The 18,406-nt window shown below is 43.2% G+C and overlaps 1 protein-coding gene across 1 annotated transcript; it reads left to right on the top strand.

The window, feature by feature from the left end:
• The first annotated feature begins 41 nt into the window (after positions 1-41).
• On the top strand, positions 42-17,883 carry LOC143132933 (protocadherin alpha-C2-like). Its single transcript, XM_076292760.1, has 3 exons — positions 42-2,441; positions 11,631-11,667; positions 13,198-17,883. Exons 1-2 carry the CDS (start codon positions 42-44, stop codon positions 11,640-11,642), a joined length of 2,412 nt encoding a protein of 803 aa, XP_076148875.1. The 3' UTR covers positions 11,643-11,667; positions 13,198-17,883.
• The last annotated feature ends 523 nt before the right edge of the window (positions 17,884-18,406 follow it).

Raw genomic sequence — 18,406 nt, 5'->3', positions numbered from 1 at the left:
AATCTGAGATATAGCACACAAGTCTATTTTTTTAGAGGACAATGGATGCCCATGTTAGCGCGCGTCACTGGCAAAGGTACGTCTCAGCTTTTCTAATGTCATGCCTCCTGCATTCGGCATCTGCTGTAACACATTATTCAGTTCCTGAGGAAATGGAGATCGGCTCCGTTGTTGCAAATCTAGCCGCAGATTTGAACATCGATGTCAATACACTGAGTAGAAGGAAGATGCGACTGGATAACATTGCAAACAAAAAGTACCTCGAAATCAACAAGGAGACAGGAGAGCTGTTCATATTCGAGAGAATTGACAGAGAATACCTCTGCCTTGCAAAATCGACATGTGTATTGAAACTGGACGCTACAATAGAAAACCCTATTCGAATATTTAACATTGAGGTGGAAATATTAGATATTAATGATAATGCCCCACATTTTCGTAAAGATATAATTCATCTTGACATATCAGAATCCACACCAGTCGGTGAACGATTCTCTTTGAACAATGCTGTGGATCCTGACGTCGGGTCGAATTCAATCAAAACGTATTACCTTAGTGAGAGTGACTACTTCGACATAGAGATACAGTCTGGACGAGATGGTTCAAAATTCACGGATCTTATTTTGAAAAAGTCTTTGGACAGAGAAAAGCAGAATGTACATAGCTTAATACTCACCGCTGTAGACGGTGGAGTGCCCGCACGGTCGGGGACAGTCAGCATAGTTGTGCGGGTGTTAGATACTAATGACAACGCCCCCCAGTTTGACAAAGAGAACTACATGATAAACCTTTCCGAAAACACTCCTATAGGAAGTCTTGTTGTGAAACTGAATGCAACGGATTTAGATGAAGGCTCAAACGCAGACATGACTTATCTATTCAGTCTTTACACCTCGGAGAAAACACAACAAACGTTCACTTTAAATCCTGACAACGGCGAGATCAGAGTAAAGGACATGGTTAACTACGAAGATTTTAAAATTTATGACATGGAAATAATAGCAAAAGACAAAGGCACTAATTCTTTATCAGGACAATGTAAACTAACTATATTGATTACTGATATGAACGACAATCATCCAGAGATCTCAGTCAAATCATTTCAAAGTACAATCAAGGAAAATGTCGAAGTAGATACAGTCATTGCTGTTGTAAGTGTTAGCGATAAGGATTCTGGAGAAAACGGAGTTGTTGACATTAAAATCAACGATCACTTGCCCTTTGCATTAAGAGAATCCTCAGACAATTACTATGAATTAGTAGTATCAACAGCCCTTGATCGAGAAAAGGTTCCTGAATATGATATTACATTTACGGTCACAGACAGGGGCACACCTCAATTATCTGATAACGAGACCATTACTGTAGAATTGCTAGATGTTAATGACAACGTCCCTCGGTTCAATCAGACGTTTTTCACAATACCAGTGACTGAGAATAACGCACCAGGAGCACTATTAGCTGCCCTTACCGCTGTAGATCCAGATCTCCATGAAAACCAATACCTCGTTTATTTCATAATAGAAAGGGAGATTGCCAACACCTCTATGTCTATGCTATTCTCTATTAACCCAGAGAATGGCAACCTTTACGCACTGAAAACGTTTGATTATGAAATAGAGAAAGAGTTTCTTTTCCACATTGAGGCCAGGGATTCAGGCGTTCCTCCTCTCAGCAGCAACGTCACAGTTCATATCATCATCATGGACCAAAATGATAACACCCCAGTGATAGTGTCTCCATGGCGCGCGCATGGTACCGTGGTTGAGGAAAAAATCCCAAGAAACACTGATAAAGGAAGTTTGGTGGCCAAAGTGATTGCTATTGACACGGACTCTGTTCACAACTCTCGCATAACGTACCAGTTCCTCCAGAACACGGATGCCACATTGTTTAGTTTAGATCAATACAATGGAGAGATCCGGACCATGAGAATGTTCAGCTACAGAGACGCGCGTCACCAGCGCTTTGTGGTGATCGCCAAGGACAATGGAGAGCCTGCGCTCTCTGCCACCGTGACCATCAAGCTCTCCACGATAGAGACCGCTCTTAAATCCTACGCTGACATGACTGAGGTGCCTTTGGAATATGACATCTTTTCGGACTTGAATCTTTATCTGGTGATCGGACTGGGCTCTGTGTCATTTCTGTTACTGATCACCATACTGGTCACCATCGTGCTGAAGTGTCAGAAACCCAAACACAGTAAAGCAGCTCCTCCCAGTAGGAACAGTGTTGTCAGCGAGAGGAACTCAACCTTCGCAGATTCCACCCTGGTATCCAATGACGCATACTGGTACAGCATGTTTCTTGCGGAGACGCGTAAAGGGAAGCTGGTTGTGAGACAGCCGGTGCCAAAAGGATCGAGGTACGTTGTGTCAAGCCTACCGAGAAGCACAGGGCTGACAGAGACCAGTGACTCAGCTGCATCTACTTTACAGGTGAGAGATGTGTTATTCCTTCATAGATACACTATATTCAATTTTCAATAGTGTTCAATTCAACACCCATGTGTCACATATATTCGGCGCATTAGATCATTTTTTGATTGACGCGGGTCATCTTACTGAGTTTTAGCATTAAGATGCCACGCACTGTACGGTATGGAGAAATGGACAGTTCTAAGTTTGGTTTACAGAGGTGTTTTTATTTATGGGGAAGACCTGTTGAGTTCAACATACATGCAATTATGTAATAGACAGGCGAAGACTATTTGATGTAAAATACATATGTTGACTGCTTCTAAAACTTTGCGAGAACAACAATAAAGGCTGCACTGAGATCGTGAAAGCGCAAAGGGTCGCTGTTCGTCAGCAAAAGTCGCATTGGTATCCTCCCTGAGACGCCATTACGCATCGTCATGAGGTAACGTTCTATTTTTCTGAGACGGTTGCAGAAGCCAGTGCTTCAACACATTAGACTACCGCTCTAATTTATTCGTGCTGTTAGATCAAGGCAGGTGGAGGTAGCCTAGAGTGGATATTTACGGGTAAGAATATCAGAATCCAGCGATCCACAACAAACTGCGCGCACAAGTCTATCGGAGAACAATGGATACCCATATTAGCGCGCGTCAAGGGCAAAGGTATGTCTTAGCATTTCTAATGTTATGCCTTTTGCAATCAACATCTGCCGTAACACATTACTCAATTCCCGAGGAAATGGAGATTGGCTCTGTTGTCGCAAATCTAGCTGCTGATTTGAACATTGACGTAAAAACACTAAGCAGAAGGAAGATGCGTCTGGATAATATTGCAAACAAAAAATACCTCGAAATCAACAAAGAGACAGGAGAACTGTTCATATTCGAGAGAATTGACAGAGAATATCTCTGCACTTCCAAATCGACATGTGTATTAAAGCTGGATGCATCAATAGAAAATCCCATTCGAATGTTTAATATTGAACTGGAAATTTTGGACATAAATGACAATGAGCCAAATTTTCGCAGAGATACTATGCATTTGGACATATCTGAATCCACACCAGTTGGTGAACGATTCTCTTTGAACAATGCTGTGGATCCTGATGTTGGGTCGAATTCAATCAAAACGTATTATCTTAGTGAGAGCGAGCATTTTAACATTGAAATACAATCTGGTCGCGATGGATCAAAATTTACAGATTTGATTTTGAAAAAGCCTTTGGACAGAGAAAAGCAGAATATTCACAACTTAATACTTACTGCTGTGGATGGTGGCGTCCCTGCACGGTCTGGCACAGCCAGCATTGTAGTGCAGGTGTTAGACACAAATGATAACGCCCCCCAGTTTGACAAAGAAAGCTACACGATAACACTGTCAGAGAACTCCCCCATTGGAAGTCTGGTTGTGAAATTAAATGCTACAGACTTAGACGAAGGCTCAAATTCAGATATCACTTATCTATTTAGCCTATATACATCGGAGAAAACACAACAAACGTTCAGTTTAAATCCTGATAATGGCGAGATTAGGGTAAAGGACATGGTTAATTACGAAGATTTTAAAATGTATGATATGGAGATCATAGCAAAGGACAAAGCTGTAAATTCTTTATCAGGGCAATGCAAATTAACTATATTGATTACTGATATAAACGACAACCATCCAGAAATTTCAGTGAAGTCCTTTCAAAGTACAATTAAGGAAAATGTTGAAGTGGATACTGTCATTGCTGTTGTAAGCGTCAGTGACAAAGACTCTGGGGAAAACGGTGTTGTTGACATTAAAATAAATGATAATTTGCCCTTTGCATTAAGAGAGTCTGCAGACAACTATTTCGAATTAGTGGTATCCACCCCTCTTGATAGAGAAAGGGTTCCCGAATATGATATTACATTTACTGTCACAGACAGGGGCACACCTCAATTATCTGATAACGAGACTATAACCGTAGAATTGCTTGATGTTAATGACAACGTCCCTCGGTTCAATCAGACGTTTTTCACAATACCAGTGACTGAGAATAACGCACCAGGAGCACTATTAGCTGCCCTTACCGCTGTAGATCCAGATCTCCATGAAAACCAATACCTCGTTTATTTCATCATAGAAAGGGAGATTGCCAACACCTCTATGTCCATGCTATTCTCTATTAACCCAGAGAATGGCAACCTTTACGCACTAAAGACGTTTGATTATGAAATGGAAAAAGAGTTTCTTTTTCACATTGAAGCCCGGGATTCAGGCGTTCCTCCTCTCAGCAGTAACGTTACGGTTCATATCATCATCATGGACCAAAATGATAACACTCCAGTGATAGTGTCTCCATGGCGCGCGCATGGCACCGTAGTTGAGGAAAAGATCCCCAGAAACACTGATAAAGGATCTCTAGTTGCCAAAGTGATCGCCATTGACACGGACTCTGTTCACAACTATCGGATAACGTACCAGTTTCTCCAGAACACGGACGCTACTTTATTCAGCTTAGATCAGTACAACGGAGAGATCCGGACCATGAGAATGTTCAGCTATAGAGACGCGCGCCACCAGCGCCTAGTGGTGATCGCCAAGGACAATGGAGAGCCTGCGCTCTCAGCAACCGTGACCATCAAGCTCTCCACGATAGAGACTGCTCTTAAATCCTACGCTGACATGACTGAAGTGCCTTTGGAATATGACATCTTTTCGGACTTGAATCTTTATCTGGTGATCGGACTGGGCTCAGTGTCATTTCTGTTACTGATCACCATACTGGTCACCATCGTGCTGAAGTGTCAGAAACCCAAACACAGTAAAGCAGCTCCTCCAAGTAGGAACAGTGTGGTCAGTGAGAGGAACTCAACCTTCGCAGATTCCACCCTGGTCTCCAATGACGCATACTGGTACAGCATGTTTCTTGCGGAGACGCGCAAAGGGAAGCTGGTTGTGAGACAGCCTGTGCCAAAAGGATCGAGGTACGTTGTGTCAAGCCTACCGAGAAGCACAGGCCTGACAGAGACCAGTGATTCGGCTGCTTCTACTCTTCAGGTAAGAGGAAGTTGCGATCTTATATACACTGTGGAGTTTTATAGAAAAGCCAAAGTTATGACCTGTTGGTGTGTAATCAAAATTTCCAGAGAATAATCAAAGGTCTTATTAACTCGAGGAGTTAAAAGTATTGGTGGATATTTTGCAAACTTCTGAAAATTTGATATGGCCATTTTCATAAGAAGTATGTCCTATTTGGCTTGTTGCACAACGTGTCGCTGTTCACTCACAAATCTTGAATATAGGCCTACGCGAGAGTTGTCATCACAATACGTCATGCAGTCATAAGGACGTTGCGCTCATTTCACGCCCAGTATCAGTGCTTTATGCTTTATGATGCATTTTGGGAGAAACCCGTGTTGTATTTGATCACGATTCTTTTCCTTTTTTCGTGGACTATACTGGTGACAAATCGAAAGATGGAGTCAATTATTAGAGGCTCGCACTGGATAAGGTATGTAGCGGTATTTATCTGTCTGTATGTCAGCCTGAGAAGAACATCTGCCGTTACCCACTACTCCATACCAGAAGAAATGGAGGTAGGATCGGTGGTGGCCAACCTGGCTACAGATCTAGGGCTAGACGTTAAGTCTTTATCGAAACGTAAGGTGCGGTTAGATGTTATCGCCAACAGGAAATATCTGGATGTGAACAGAGAGACTGGTGAACTCTACATTTTGGAAAGGATTGATCGAGAGATTCTGTGTCCTGTTAAAATGACGACTTCGAACTGTTTTCTTAAATTGGAAGCAACCATCGAGAATCCCATACGTATGTTCAACATTGAGTTAGAAATAACTGACATTAATGACAATGCACCCCACTTCCGTAGAGATACCATGCATTTAGATATTTCTGAGTCTACTTCTACGGGCGAGAGGTTTTCTCTTAACAATGCTGTTGATCCTGATTTCGGCTCAAATTCAATTAACACATATCGTTTAAGTGAGAGTGAACATTTCAGTATTGAAATACAAACAGGTAGAGATGGCTCCAAATTTGCCGACTTAATTCTGACAAAACCTTTAGACAGAGAAAAGACGGCAATGTATAACCTGATACTCACAGCTTTAGATGGCGGGGTCCCCACGCGCTCTGGCACAACAAGTATCATTGTTCGCGTGTTGGACACAAATGACAATGCACCTCAGTTTGATAAAGACAACTACACCATAAACATACCAGAAAACGCGCCTATTGGTAGCCTTGTGGTTAAATTAAATGCAACGGATTTAGATGAAGGTTCCAACTCAGATATTGAATACACATTCAGTCTGTATACATCAGAAAAGACTCAGGAAACATTCAGCTTAAATCCCACTAATGGCGAAATTCGTGTCAAATCCATGATCAATTATGAGGATTTCAAAATTTATGACATGGAGGTTATAGCCAAGGATAAAGGCGCTAATTCCCTGTCCAGCCAATGTAAATTAACCATCTTGGTGACCGATATGAATGACAATCATCCAGAAATATCAATAAAGTCCTTTCAGAGTCCAATTAAAGAATATGTGGAAGTAGACACTGTTATTGCAGTGGTTAGTGTCGGTGATAAAGACTCAGGAGAAAATGGTATTGTGGACATTCACATTTCTGACAACCTACCATTTTCACTGAAAAAGTCAGCTGATAACTACTATGAGCTTGTAGTTTCAAAACCATTAGACCGGGAAAAAGTGCCAGAGTATGACATAACATTTACAGTTACTGATAGGGGCTCCCCACCACTGTTCGATAATGAAACCATAACGCTAGAGTTGTTAGACGTTAATGACAACGCCCCACTATTCCCAAAGTCATTCTATACGATTCAAGTTATGGAGAACAACGCACCTGGGGCGCTGCTAAGTTCACTGACAGCTTTTGATCCAGACCTCCACGAAAACCAATACTTAGTGTATTTTATCTTAGAAAAGGAAATTGCGAACACATCCATGTCCATGCTTTTCTCCATCAACCCAGAGAATGGAAATCTTTACGCGCTGAAAACTTTTGACTACGAGATAGAGAAAGAGTTTCTTTTTCACATTGAAGCAAGGGATTCCGGTGTCCCACCACTCAGTAATAATGTTACAGTTCATATTATTATAATGGACCAGAATGACAACACACCCATTATTGTTTCTCCGTGGCGCGCGCACGGCTCCGTGGTTGAGGAAAAGATTCCAAGATCCACAGACAAAGGCTCTCTCGTGTCCAAAGTTATCGCAATCGATACAGACTCCGTGTTGAACTCTAGAATCACGTATCAGTTCCTGCAGAAAACAGATGCTACCTTATTTAGTCTGGACCAATATAACGGCGAGATTCGGACCATGAGGATGTTCAGTTACAGAGATGCGCGCCACCAGCGCCTGGTGGTGATAGCAAAAGACAATGGAGAGCCAGCGTTATCTGCAACAGTAACAATCAAACTTTCAACTGTGGAAACGGCCCTGAAATCCTACGCTGACATGACTGAAGTGCCTCTGGAATATGACATCTTTTCGGACTTGAATCTTTATCTGGTGATCGGACTGGGCTCAGTGTCATTTCTGTTACTCATCACCATACTGGTCACCATCGTGCTGAAGTGTCAGAAAGCCAAACACAGTAAACCAGCTCCTCCCAGTAGGAACAGTGTTGTCAGCGAGAGGAACTCAACCTTCGCAGATTCCACCCTGGTCTCCAATGACGCATACTGGTACAGCATGTTCCTAGCAGAGACACGTAAAGGGAAGCTGGTTGTTCGACAGCCAGTTCCAAAAGGAGCGAGGTACGTTGTGTCAAGCCTACCGAGAAGCACAGGCCTGTCCGAACCCACTGACTCGGCTGCCTCTACACTTCAGGTGAGACAATAATACGCTGTCAAATCAGTTGACATCTCTAGAGGCATATTTCCTCCCACTGCAGTCACACATTATTGTTGACACAAACAACACTAGAGTGGAGAGGTCCTCATCTCTGACCATAATAAAAGCCTGAGGCATTAACATCAGTTGCAAACCTACTTTTGTCAAGCATTATTTATTTAAACATCTAAGCATTTAAGATATGCCATTTGATGATTTGATAATTTGTGAAAGTTCATACCACCTTGCACACAGCTGTCAAAGTTATTCACTACATATTAGTCTTGATGTTTCTGAATCTGCCTCTGTTGGTGAGGGGGTCTCAATAATTAATGCTGTGGATCTAAATATCAACACAAATTCCATCCAAGCTTACCATCTTAGTGAAAATTAATATTTTTGACATGGGCCACGGTATGTTGATTTGATCATAAAGAAACAGTTGAACTGAGAAGTGCATTCATATCACAGTTTAATACTTGTTGTTGTGGATGGAGGCATCTCTGTGTGTTTAAGCAGTGTGAGTATAATTGTGCATGCTTTGGCTGTCAGTAATTATACCCCGGCATGTGGCAGAGAAATCTGCAGTATAAATCTCATTGAAAATTCTGTTACTTTGGTTACCTTAATGTAGCAGGCTCAGATGAGAGGCCTAGTTCAGACACTGACTTTTCATTCAGCACTTCAGGGAAGATTCAGGAGATATTTAGTTTAAATCAAAACAGTGGAGAGTTACAAGTTAAAAATCTGATTTACTACAAGGAATGCATGATATGGATAGAATTCCCAAAAACAAACATGTCCATTCTTCATCTGGATGATGCAAATGAACCATGTTAGTCACAGAATGACCATCTTCCAGAGATCAGTCAAATCAGGGTAGGCAGCAGTGAGAGAAGCTTTCATTAACACAGTGACAGCGTTTGTGTGTTAGTGTTAAAGATTCAGGGTTAAATGGGGAAGTTGATATTCAAATATCTGGGCCAGTACCATTTATAATGAGAGTCATCTGGCAGTTTATATGATCAGGACCACTGGACCGGGAAAAGGTTCAGAATATAAGGTCACCTTCTTTGTGACAGACAGAGGCTATACCCCATTATCATACAATGAAACAATCACATTAGAAGTCTTTGATATTTATTCTAATGTGCAATGTAACCCTTAACAACCCACCAGACCTGCCACCGTGCTCAGTCATTAGCGGTGGATCCAGATCTACATCTCAATCAGTATTTCATCTATTGCATCATAGAAACGGTCAGATGTAGATAGCAGATGCTTCCATTCCCTTGCTATTCCATTTTCACCATGAGAATGGCAACCTTTACAATTTGATTATGAGACTGATATATGAGACCCCCCCCCAGGTCAAAGATAGGGATTCGGTCACTCCCCCACTGAGTGCTACTGTTCATGTTCACATCATTATTGGGGACCAGAACAGAACACTTCCGTCATAGTCTCATGGCCTTACAGGAAAAGAAAGCTTCCTCTGTTAAAAAGGGCCTCTGGTAGCCAAAGTGATTCCCTCAAAGGTCGACTCATTCCAAAACTCTTATATAACATGACATTTCCATCAATACCCAGACACTTCTTTATTCAGCCTGAATCCAGACAGTGGAGAAATGAGAACAATGAGAGTGTTCAGCCACACAAATCTCAGCCAATATTGCCTTATATAGTCTCTACTGAAGAGAGAGGAGAGCCTGTGCTTTCTGCCACTGTGACCATCCAACTCTCCACTGTGACAATGATGGGCAAATCCTCATCTTATACAACTGAGGCACCATATTAGGAAGATCTGAAGAAAGGACAGTAGTATTAAAAGACCAATGCTAAAAGAGCAGATTTGTACATTTCAGGGAAAGCGTGCATTATTCCTTTTTTTGTTATATTATTTTCTATCTGAGTGTCCAGCAAATAATACATGCATACCTGTGTGAGGTCTCAATTGTTGGAAAAATCCATCAAAAGAACAAGGTAATCAGCTGTGCTTGTCAAAAGGGGGATGTACATACAGTAGCCTGCTGTTATCATGCAGACGCAGACAGGGTATAGGCACTGTGTGTGTGTGTAATAGGTGGCAACCAAGCGCATGTGTTGTGCTGCTCTGTTCATCTGGTGTTGGGCCTGGTGCTCTGAAATGGAAGCGTGCTCACAGGTCTCCCCTCGTCAGCTGTGCGCGGTGGCCTCTGGCTCGTCTGTGATCACCTGGTGCTGAACACGGCTGCGCCAGCCCAGGCTGGTGGTCGGAAAAGTTAGCAGCCCTAGTGCTCGGCTCTGTGACCTACATTTCACATCCACGGTTACAAATGCAGACACGGATGCTATGAGGCTTGTTCTGTGTGACTGTTCAGGAGGAGCCTACATTGTGGCAGCAGAGGAACTATACTCTTGTGAAATGCATCTTTTATTGACAACGGTTTCTGGGATTACGGAATGTTACGGTTCAGAACGTGTGCGTATCAATGATTATTAATGGACAGTGAATTCACTGTTGTATAAGTAGTATGTGGAGAATTCTAATAGATCAAGGTGTTTCATTGCATAGATTTAGAAATATTTTTTTGCCATTTTTCGCTACACAAAGTATACAGATGCAGTAAATGATCATGTTAGATATAGTATTGATTGTCATAGTTTTCAGGCCTACACTGCATTTGCAAGAATACATATACTGAATGCTTACTGTGTCAGTTGAAAACCATGTCTAACCAAGCATCTCTTTTTGATCAAGGTTACAAAAGCAAAGCAAAAAGAACCAAGAGGGAAGTGTTATCTCTGTCTCTCCCTCAAACTGAACGTGTGTGCATGAATGCTTGTGCTTGTATGCGTGTGTGTGTGCGAGCGCGTGTGTGTTTGTGTAAGAGGGGGAGGGAGAGGTTGGATGTTATCCACATAGAAACAGGAGAAAGACTACAGTCAGAAATGCAGAATGTTTTTTTCGTCTAACATTTCTCTCCTCCTCCTCAGGATGTCCAGCATATATCTGACCTCTATTCATGTCCTCACTAAATTCCTGTGTTCTCTCACTGATAAAATGGCATTACCATGAACTGGAATATCCTGCTTACATGTGTTGTTTTATTTAAATGAACTTGTTCTGACATAGATTAGCTGTATATAATGACCTAAAATGTGCAGTAAGAGCTTATTCCAGCTCTAATAAATAGTATATTATGATAATGAAAAATAATCATCTTAGTTTTGATTATCCTTGGATAATTTTAGACAGATATGTCAAAATGCCTGACTCACATAGGATAATAGGCTTCCTTTCTGTGCTGTTCATGATGATCTGCTCATTGAAATGCTTGTTTCTTCTTTTGTTTCTGTTCTGAAGTACTCAAAATGAGAGCGATCCCTTCCCACAGCTGGAGGTATGCAGCCCTTCTTGGCCCTTAGGAGGCCTGAATGATGATGACCTTTGATGTTTCCAGAAACGAGTGTTTGTTTTCTCCTTGATGTGTGTTTGTTTCCTTGTCAGTGAAGTTCTCTCTGTTGTGTTAACCTAACCTCACTGGAGGAGGAGCTGTGAGCCTATATCATATAGTGCCCCCCCCCCCCCCAACCATTCATCCCCGATGCAGCTCCTTTAGGCCTGACTAACAGCTGATTGGCCCATCTAACCAAGACCTTTTGACAATGGATGATCCTTAGGACATCACATAACATCTCATCATACATCATATATCACAGCCAGATAAACAGCCCACATGCATGTTGCTCAAAATGTCTCAGTCTTTTAAGCAGTGGCTATGTCGGCGTTTGCCAGGTGATCCCTCGCCACCATGGCTGTGTAGTCGTGAGCATTTAAGTACTGATGGTTTCTCTGCTCGTGTGTTTTGGCAGAGGCCCAGCCTAAAGTGCTAATGTGTGCCGAGGCAAGGGAGGAAGGTACAGTATGTCCCCTCTCACCTCCACTCCTTCTTGGGCACGTAGAATGTCACACCCTGACACGCTAAGACTGCAGCCAGTTCCCTTCCATAGCTGCACTTATCCTCTTTAGTGGCAGGATTTAGGAGAACACCAACCAAACAAAACAAAACAAATCCATATCTGTTCCCTTAATTCACACCTCAAGGCCTTCCACACGGTTCTGTGCATGAGTTTACTGACGTGTGTCTGTATATTTTACTTCAAGGGTTCTAGATACTGTTCCTGGGGACCCTCTGCTCTGCATGCGCTCCATCTGTCCCCACTCTGTGTGCTTGAAACAGCTCATCAGTGGCACTCTTGTTTAGCTGACCACTCCTGGTGTAGCTAACCAAGGGTGTGATAAAAACAAAACAAAACAAAACAAAGACTTCAATCAGAGGTGCTTGAGACAGACGCGGATGGGATGTATGCAGTGCAAGTGGTTCCCCAAGAGCAGGATTAAGAGCCCTTTTTGTTACGCCATTCAGTAGATCTAAACAAATCAATGTACTTGACTTGACGTATGTATGTTGGATGGATGGATCGTTTCGTGAGAGTTGGACTGTTTGTTTGATGGGCAAAATGGTTGTTAGTGTGTTCACATACGGAATATCCCCGTTCACTGACATGTGATGTGACCGGACTCTGTACTCCTGAGGGTTGATCTCCAAAGTTAACACCCCACAAAGTCTTCCATCAGCCCCACTCCTCCACCCCTCATACAGTCTACTCGCATGGTTAATGCCCCACTCTCCTCTTCCCTTCTTTATCGCCATGCCTGAAGCCCCTCTCCCACCCCCCCTTTGATTGACAGGCCTTCGGCTGCATGTGATGTGATGTGTGAGATTTCTGGCCCTAGGTGCTGGGGTTTGGATGCGGTGCGAGTGGCGGCTGATGTTGGGTCCTAATGCCTGTTCTCTATCTCTCTCTCTCTTCTCTCTCTCCTCTCTCTCGCTCTCTCTCTCTCTCTCTCTCTCTCTCTCGTCCGCCAGGCGTCCACCACCACCAGCAGCAGCTCCTCATGAGGCCCCTTCCTGGCTACGCTGACGCCGGAGCGACTTCAGGAGGATCGCAAAACGCCAAATCGCCCCAACCCTACCCCTGTCCCTTTCCAGCCCTGCCCCGGATGAGCTGACCAACCAGGAGGATCCCGAGGCCGTCTGCCCCTTCTCATGTCCACTCATACTCCCACGCGCACCTGCACGAGCCACGGTAACGTCTCCCCCTGCCCATCACCCCTCCCAGGACTGCCCGCCCTCACTGCCCCTCGCTGCCCTGGAACACTCCGCCACTGCCCACAAATCAGAGCCTTTTTTACCCAGCCTGTCTGCCCGCATGACTCCCGCGTACATCAGAGACTGACACGCTTATGGCCCTTTCATGTTCCACCATGACCCTGGAGAGAGGACCACTGGGAAAGCGCTACGGCTGTGGACTGGTTCGGGAACGACATCGCAGAAAACTACAAAACCCAACATGCGGCAGGGATGCAGAGAGGAATAAGGGATTATCTTCCTGGTGGGGAACCTCATCTGATGACCTGAAATGAAATGTCCCCTTCATCTGGTTCTAAAAGGTGGTGAGCTGGAGGGGTTGAGAGGGGTGTATGTGTACAAAAATGAGAATAAAAAAGAAAAGTATGAAAATATAGAAAAAAGGATATCTTCAGACTATGTAGTATTACTGTTTCCAGATTATTAAGGGATATGTTCCTGCAAATTGCCTGCAAATATCAGTAACATATGTGCTCAGACCACCTAGCTCCTCACATATTAACATATGTGCTCAGACCACCTAGCTCCTCACATATTCATGCAAGTTTGTATTGCCGCTAAACACCCCACACATGTGCTCATAGACGTTAATGGAAGCACACTCTGACTCCAGTACTTTATGAAAATGAGCCATTTTCATATTCATACTGAATGATGTCAGTTAACAATCAGGCCACACAGACTCACATGATTTCTTCTGCACTGGACACACTCACTGCAAAAAGTGACACCCTCTCTCTCTCACCATCTCTCTCTCTATCTCTCTCTCACTGCATACTGCATCTTACATCAAACTGAATGCACCCTTTCTTTATGTCTGTGAGTCTCTATTTATTCTCATGTCGTTCCATTACTTGTTATTCTCTCTACTTCAGACTAAATGTACCCTTTCTTCATATCTGTGAGCCTCTCTATATTCCCATGCCATCCCAACTCTGTCTCTGTCTTTTTCTCTCTTGCACGCAAACAAAGCCACACAAAGTGCTTTGCTGGTCCACTTTTTAAATATTCATAAACTACTCACCACTGAGTGAGGGGCCAGATTGATTAGTGAATCTGAAGGCCAAATGTTCTGATGTTACTTACAGAGCGCCTCTCAGCCAACAGCTGATAAAACCAGTTCAGTTCAGTCAGGCCAATTTACGGGGTGCCAAGAGGACAAACTTGGACAAGGGACTGACCAGTGGACGAATGCCAGAAAACGGTCCCTGTCCCAGCTTGTTCAAACAGGACTTTCAATTTGGTTTAAAACCATTCTAATCTTCATGATATGCTCAAGCAGTGATTGAGCCTGATGGTTTCCTCGGCTTTTGAGTCTAACTCATCATGATTACCATGGTAACCGCTCGTTTTTAACAAGTTTTTTTTCCTCCCTTAATCTCCTTTTTCTGTGCGACTGTTAAAGCGATTATCTGATTGTTGGGAATGTGACTTCAATGTGCTTTGATTATATGGTAATGCTTCATCATTACAAGAAAAGATGGTAGTGTGCAATGTACTAAACCTGTCTAGTTTGTTGATTCATTTTTTAAAATATATGTTTGTTTTTTATATACAAAAAAATGGCAATTAGTATGACGAAATGCTAGATATTTTGTAACATTGACCCTAACTGCAACTGCTGCTTTCATTTATTGTGCAAGCTTCTGAAAGTGCTTTGTGTATGGTATTCTACTTGTGGTGCAATATGTAGGTGTCTTCTTTTTTTAAATACAGTATTATACTGTGTTGTTTTAATGCTACGCTGCCCCTTCAGCAGTCATGGTTATGCTTATGAATTTGATAGATTTCCTGGTAAAACAAGCAGAAGGGTCTGGAAGCTCTCTCAGGCCAACGAGGCCATGCAGGCCCAACTAAAGCTGTTCTCAGCTTTGAACTCTGTTAGGCAACTGGGGAAAGAGAATGCAAGAGAGAGGAGGAGAGGGTGATGAAAAACAGCTGTGTGCGTGGGCTGTGTGTGTACAAGATAAACAACAGGGACCAATTCCAGCCAATTCTCAGAACACCAAGTTCTCATGCAAGACATGCTAAGTCTTGGCTGCTGCTGAGGTTACTGTGGCTGGGACTGGGTCACTCTCTCTTTCTCTCTCTCTCTCTCTCACACACACACACAGCTCATGAAAGCCACAATTATTAATTTAACCTGAAGCTTTTTTTCCCCACTGATATTGGAAATGGAGCGCCTAGGCTATTTATAAATATCATAGGAAAGGCTGATAGGCAAAAGAGGGACTCATTTTCATGACAGCCACTGGGGGAGTTCACTCCATCCTCTCAGGCAGCCCTAATGTGACCGAGTCTGTTTGCCTGCAGTGGGTGGAAGTGGGGGGGTAATTGTATTACTGCACTGCTGGTGATCAGCTGGCCTCAAAGGCCTTTTTAAAGTCGGTGTGAGTGTGTGTGTGTGTGTGTGTGTGTGTGTGTGTTCCAAGGGACTAATTCAAGCCCAGCCCAGAACATATGGGGCCTGAGATGGCTTCTTAGACCCTGACTGCTTCAGCAGCAACAGCAACCTGTCTAGTTTGTTGATTCATTTTTTTAAATATATGTTTGTTTTTTATATACAAAAAAATGGCAATTAGTATGACGAAATGCTAGATATTTTGTAACATTGACCCTAACTGCAACTGCTGCTTTCATTTATTGTGCAAGCTTCTGAAAGTGCTTTGTGTATGGTATTCTACTTGTGGTGCAATATGTAGGTGTCTTCTTTTTTTAAATACAGTATTATACTGTGTTGTTTTAATGCTACACTGCCCCTTCAGCAGTCATGGTTATGCTTATGAATTTGATAGATTTCCTGGTAAAACAAGCAGAAGGGTCTGGAAGCTCTCTCAGGCCAACGAGGCCATGCAGGCCCAACTAAAGCTGTTCTCAGCTTTGAACTCTGTTAGGCAACTGGGGAAAGAGAATGCAAGAGAGAGGAGGAGAGGGTGATGAAAAACAGCTGTGTGCGTGGGCTGTGTGTGTACAAGATAAACAGCAGGGACCAATTCCAGCCAATTCTCAGAACACCAAGTTCTCATGCAAGACATGCTAAGTCTTGGCTGCTGCTGAGGTTACTGCGGCTGGGACTGGGTCACTCTCTCTTTCTCTCTCTCTCACACACACACAGCTCATGAAAGCCACAATTATTCATTTAACCTGAAGCTTTTTTTCCCCACTGATTTTGGAAATGGAGCGCCTAGGCTATTTATAAATATCAGAGGAAAGGCTGATAGGCAAAAGAGGGACTCATTTTCATGACAGCCACTGGGGGAGTTCACTCCATCCTCTCAGGCAGCCCTAATGTGACCGAGTCTGTTTGCCTGCAGTGGGTGGAAGTGGGGGGGTAATTGTATTACTGCACTGCTGGTGATCAGCTGGCTTCAAAGGCCTTTTTAAAGTCGGTGTGTGTGTGTGTGTGTGTGTGTGTGTGTGTGTGTGTGTGTGTTCCAAGGGACTAATTCAGGCCCAGCCCAGAACATATGGGGCCTGAGATGGCTTCTTAGACCCTGACTGCTTCAGCTGGTTGTTTTGTGTACAGTGTTGTCTTCTAGCTACATACGTGGGGTAAAAAGGGAAATGATAATAAAAAAAGCAACAAGCTGTGGAGTATGATCCACAATTTCATCACTTCATTTTACTCTACAATAGAAATATAGAAACATTTGATGTCAAGTGTCATTGCCCCTTTCAGTGGGCATGGTATGTTAATGCATTTTCTTGCTACAGACATGTAGGAAAATGGTCTTCGAAAGCACTATGAACTGAGACACGTTTGGGTAATTTGGGTTGCACAGAAAGTCTTGTCCAAATATCAGCTTTTATAAGGTATTGGTAACCATGGCAGAGACAGCAGTGAGGGGTTTCTTTAAGAAAAGGGAGCATTGCTCTGATGTAATAGCTGTTTATTCTGTATAATGGTGACTGTGTTACAGCTAAAAATCAAATTGATCTATGTTATGATCAATGTTGGTAAAAGAAATCACATGGCTCTTATGTTTGGATATTAATGAGCTGTATTATGTCTATGCCTGCCTTTACATGTGTCAGTCTGTGTCTGAGTGTGAGAGGCAGTGTGTGTGTGTGTGTGTGTGTGTGTGTGTGTGTGTGTGTGTGTGTGTGTGTGTGTGTGTGTGTGTGTGTGTGTGTGTGTGTGTGTGTGTTTGTGTGTGTAGAATGCACAAGCATGTAAGCGTGCGGCGTGGTGTTTGTTTGGGTGGATGGGGATGAGGTCATCTTGAAGATGGTGTCACAATGAGAAGTGGTAGGAATGGCCTGAAGATGGTGTCTCATTTCTATATGAACAATCTTTTTATTAAAATGACAACTATACTGTATGTAGCTATTGGTAATAATCACATACTGTTTAGCATTAGACATATTAAACTGTAAATATAACTGTGTGAATAAAGCTTTAAAATGAGACCTGGCTTTGGCTTGATTGTCTTTCAGTGCAGTGTGCCAAAATGGTATGCAGTATTCTGCCACTCTACTCCTCCTGACCCAGATTTCTGCCTCCCTCCCACACACACACACACACACAGAAAGAAAGACTGCAGCACTGCTCTCTGTACTGCTCAGAGGCTGATGCAGAGAACACACACACACACACACACACACACACACACACACACACACACACACGCTCAAACTCACTGCTGCATTTGCATCCATCCCTTCCCAGTCCCCACCCACATCATTGTGCATCCAACTCCCCCAAACCAGACACACCCTGTTTCTGTCTCTCATTCACTCTCTCTCTCTCTCTCTCTCTCTCTCTCTCTCTCTCTCTCTCTCTCTCTCTCTCTCTCTCTCTCTCTCTCTCTCTCTCTCACTCACACACACACACACACACACACACACACACATACATGATGCTGAGCAGAACAGTGGAGACAGCATGTTACTAGGCGACAGCAGTCTCCCTTGACAATACTGACTG

The sequence above is a fragment of the Alosa pseudoharengus genome, unplaced genomic scaffold (assembly GCF_046254945.1).
Source record: "Alosa pseudoharengus isolate Yale_2024_CS ecotype anadromous, Long Island Sound unplaced genomic scaffold, YU_APseudo_1.1 YU_APseudo_1.1_scf_19, whole genome shotgun sequence".
Lineage (NCBI taxonomy): Eukaryota > Metazoa > Chordata > Actinopteri > Clupeiformes > Clupeidae > Alosa > Alosa pseudoharengus.
Note: the sequence above shows the minus strand (reverse complement) of the source record. Positions and strands in the feature narration are given on the sequence as shown.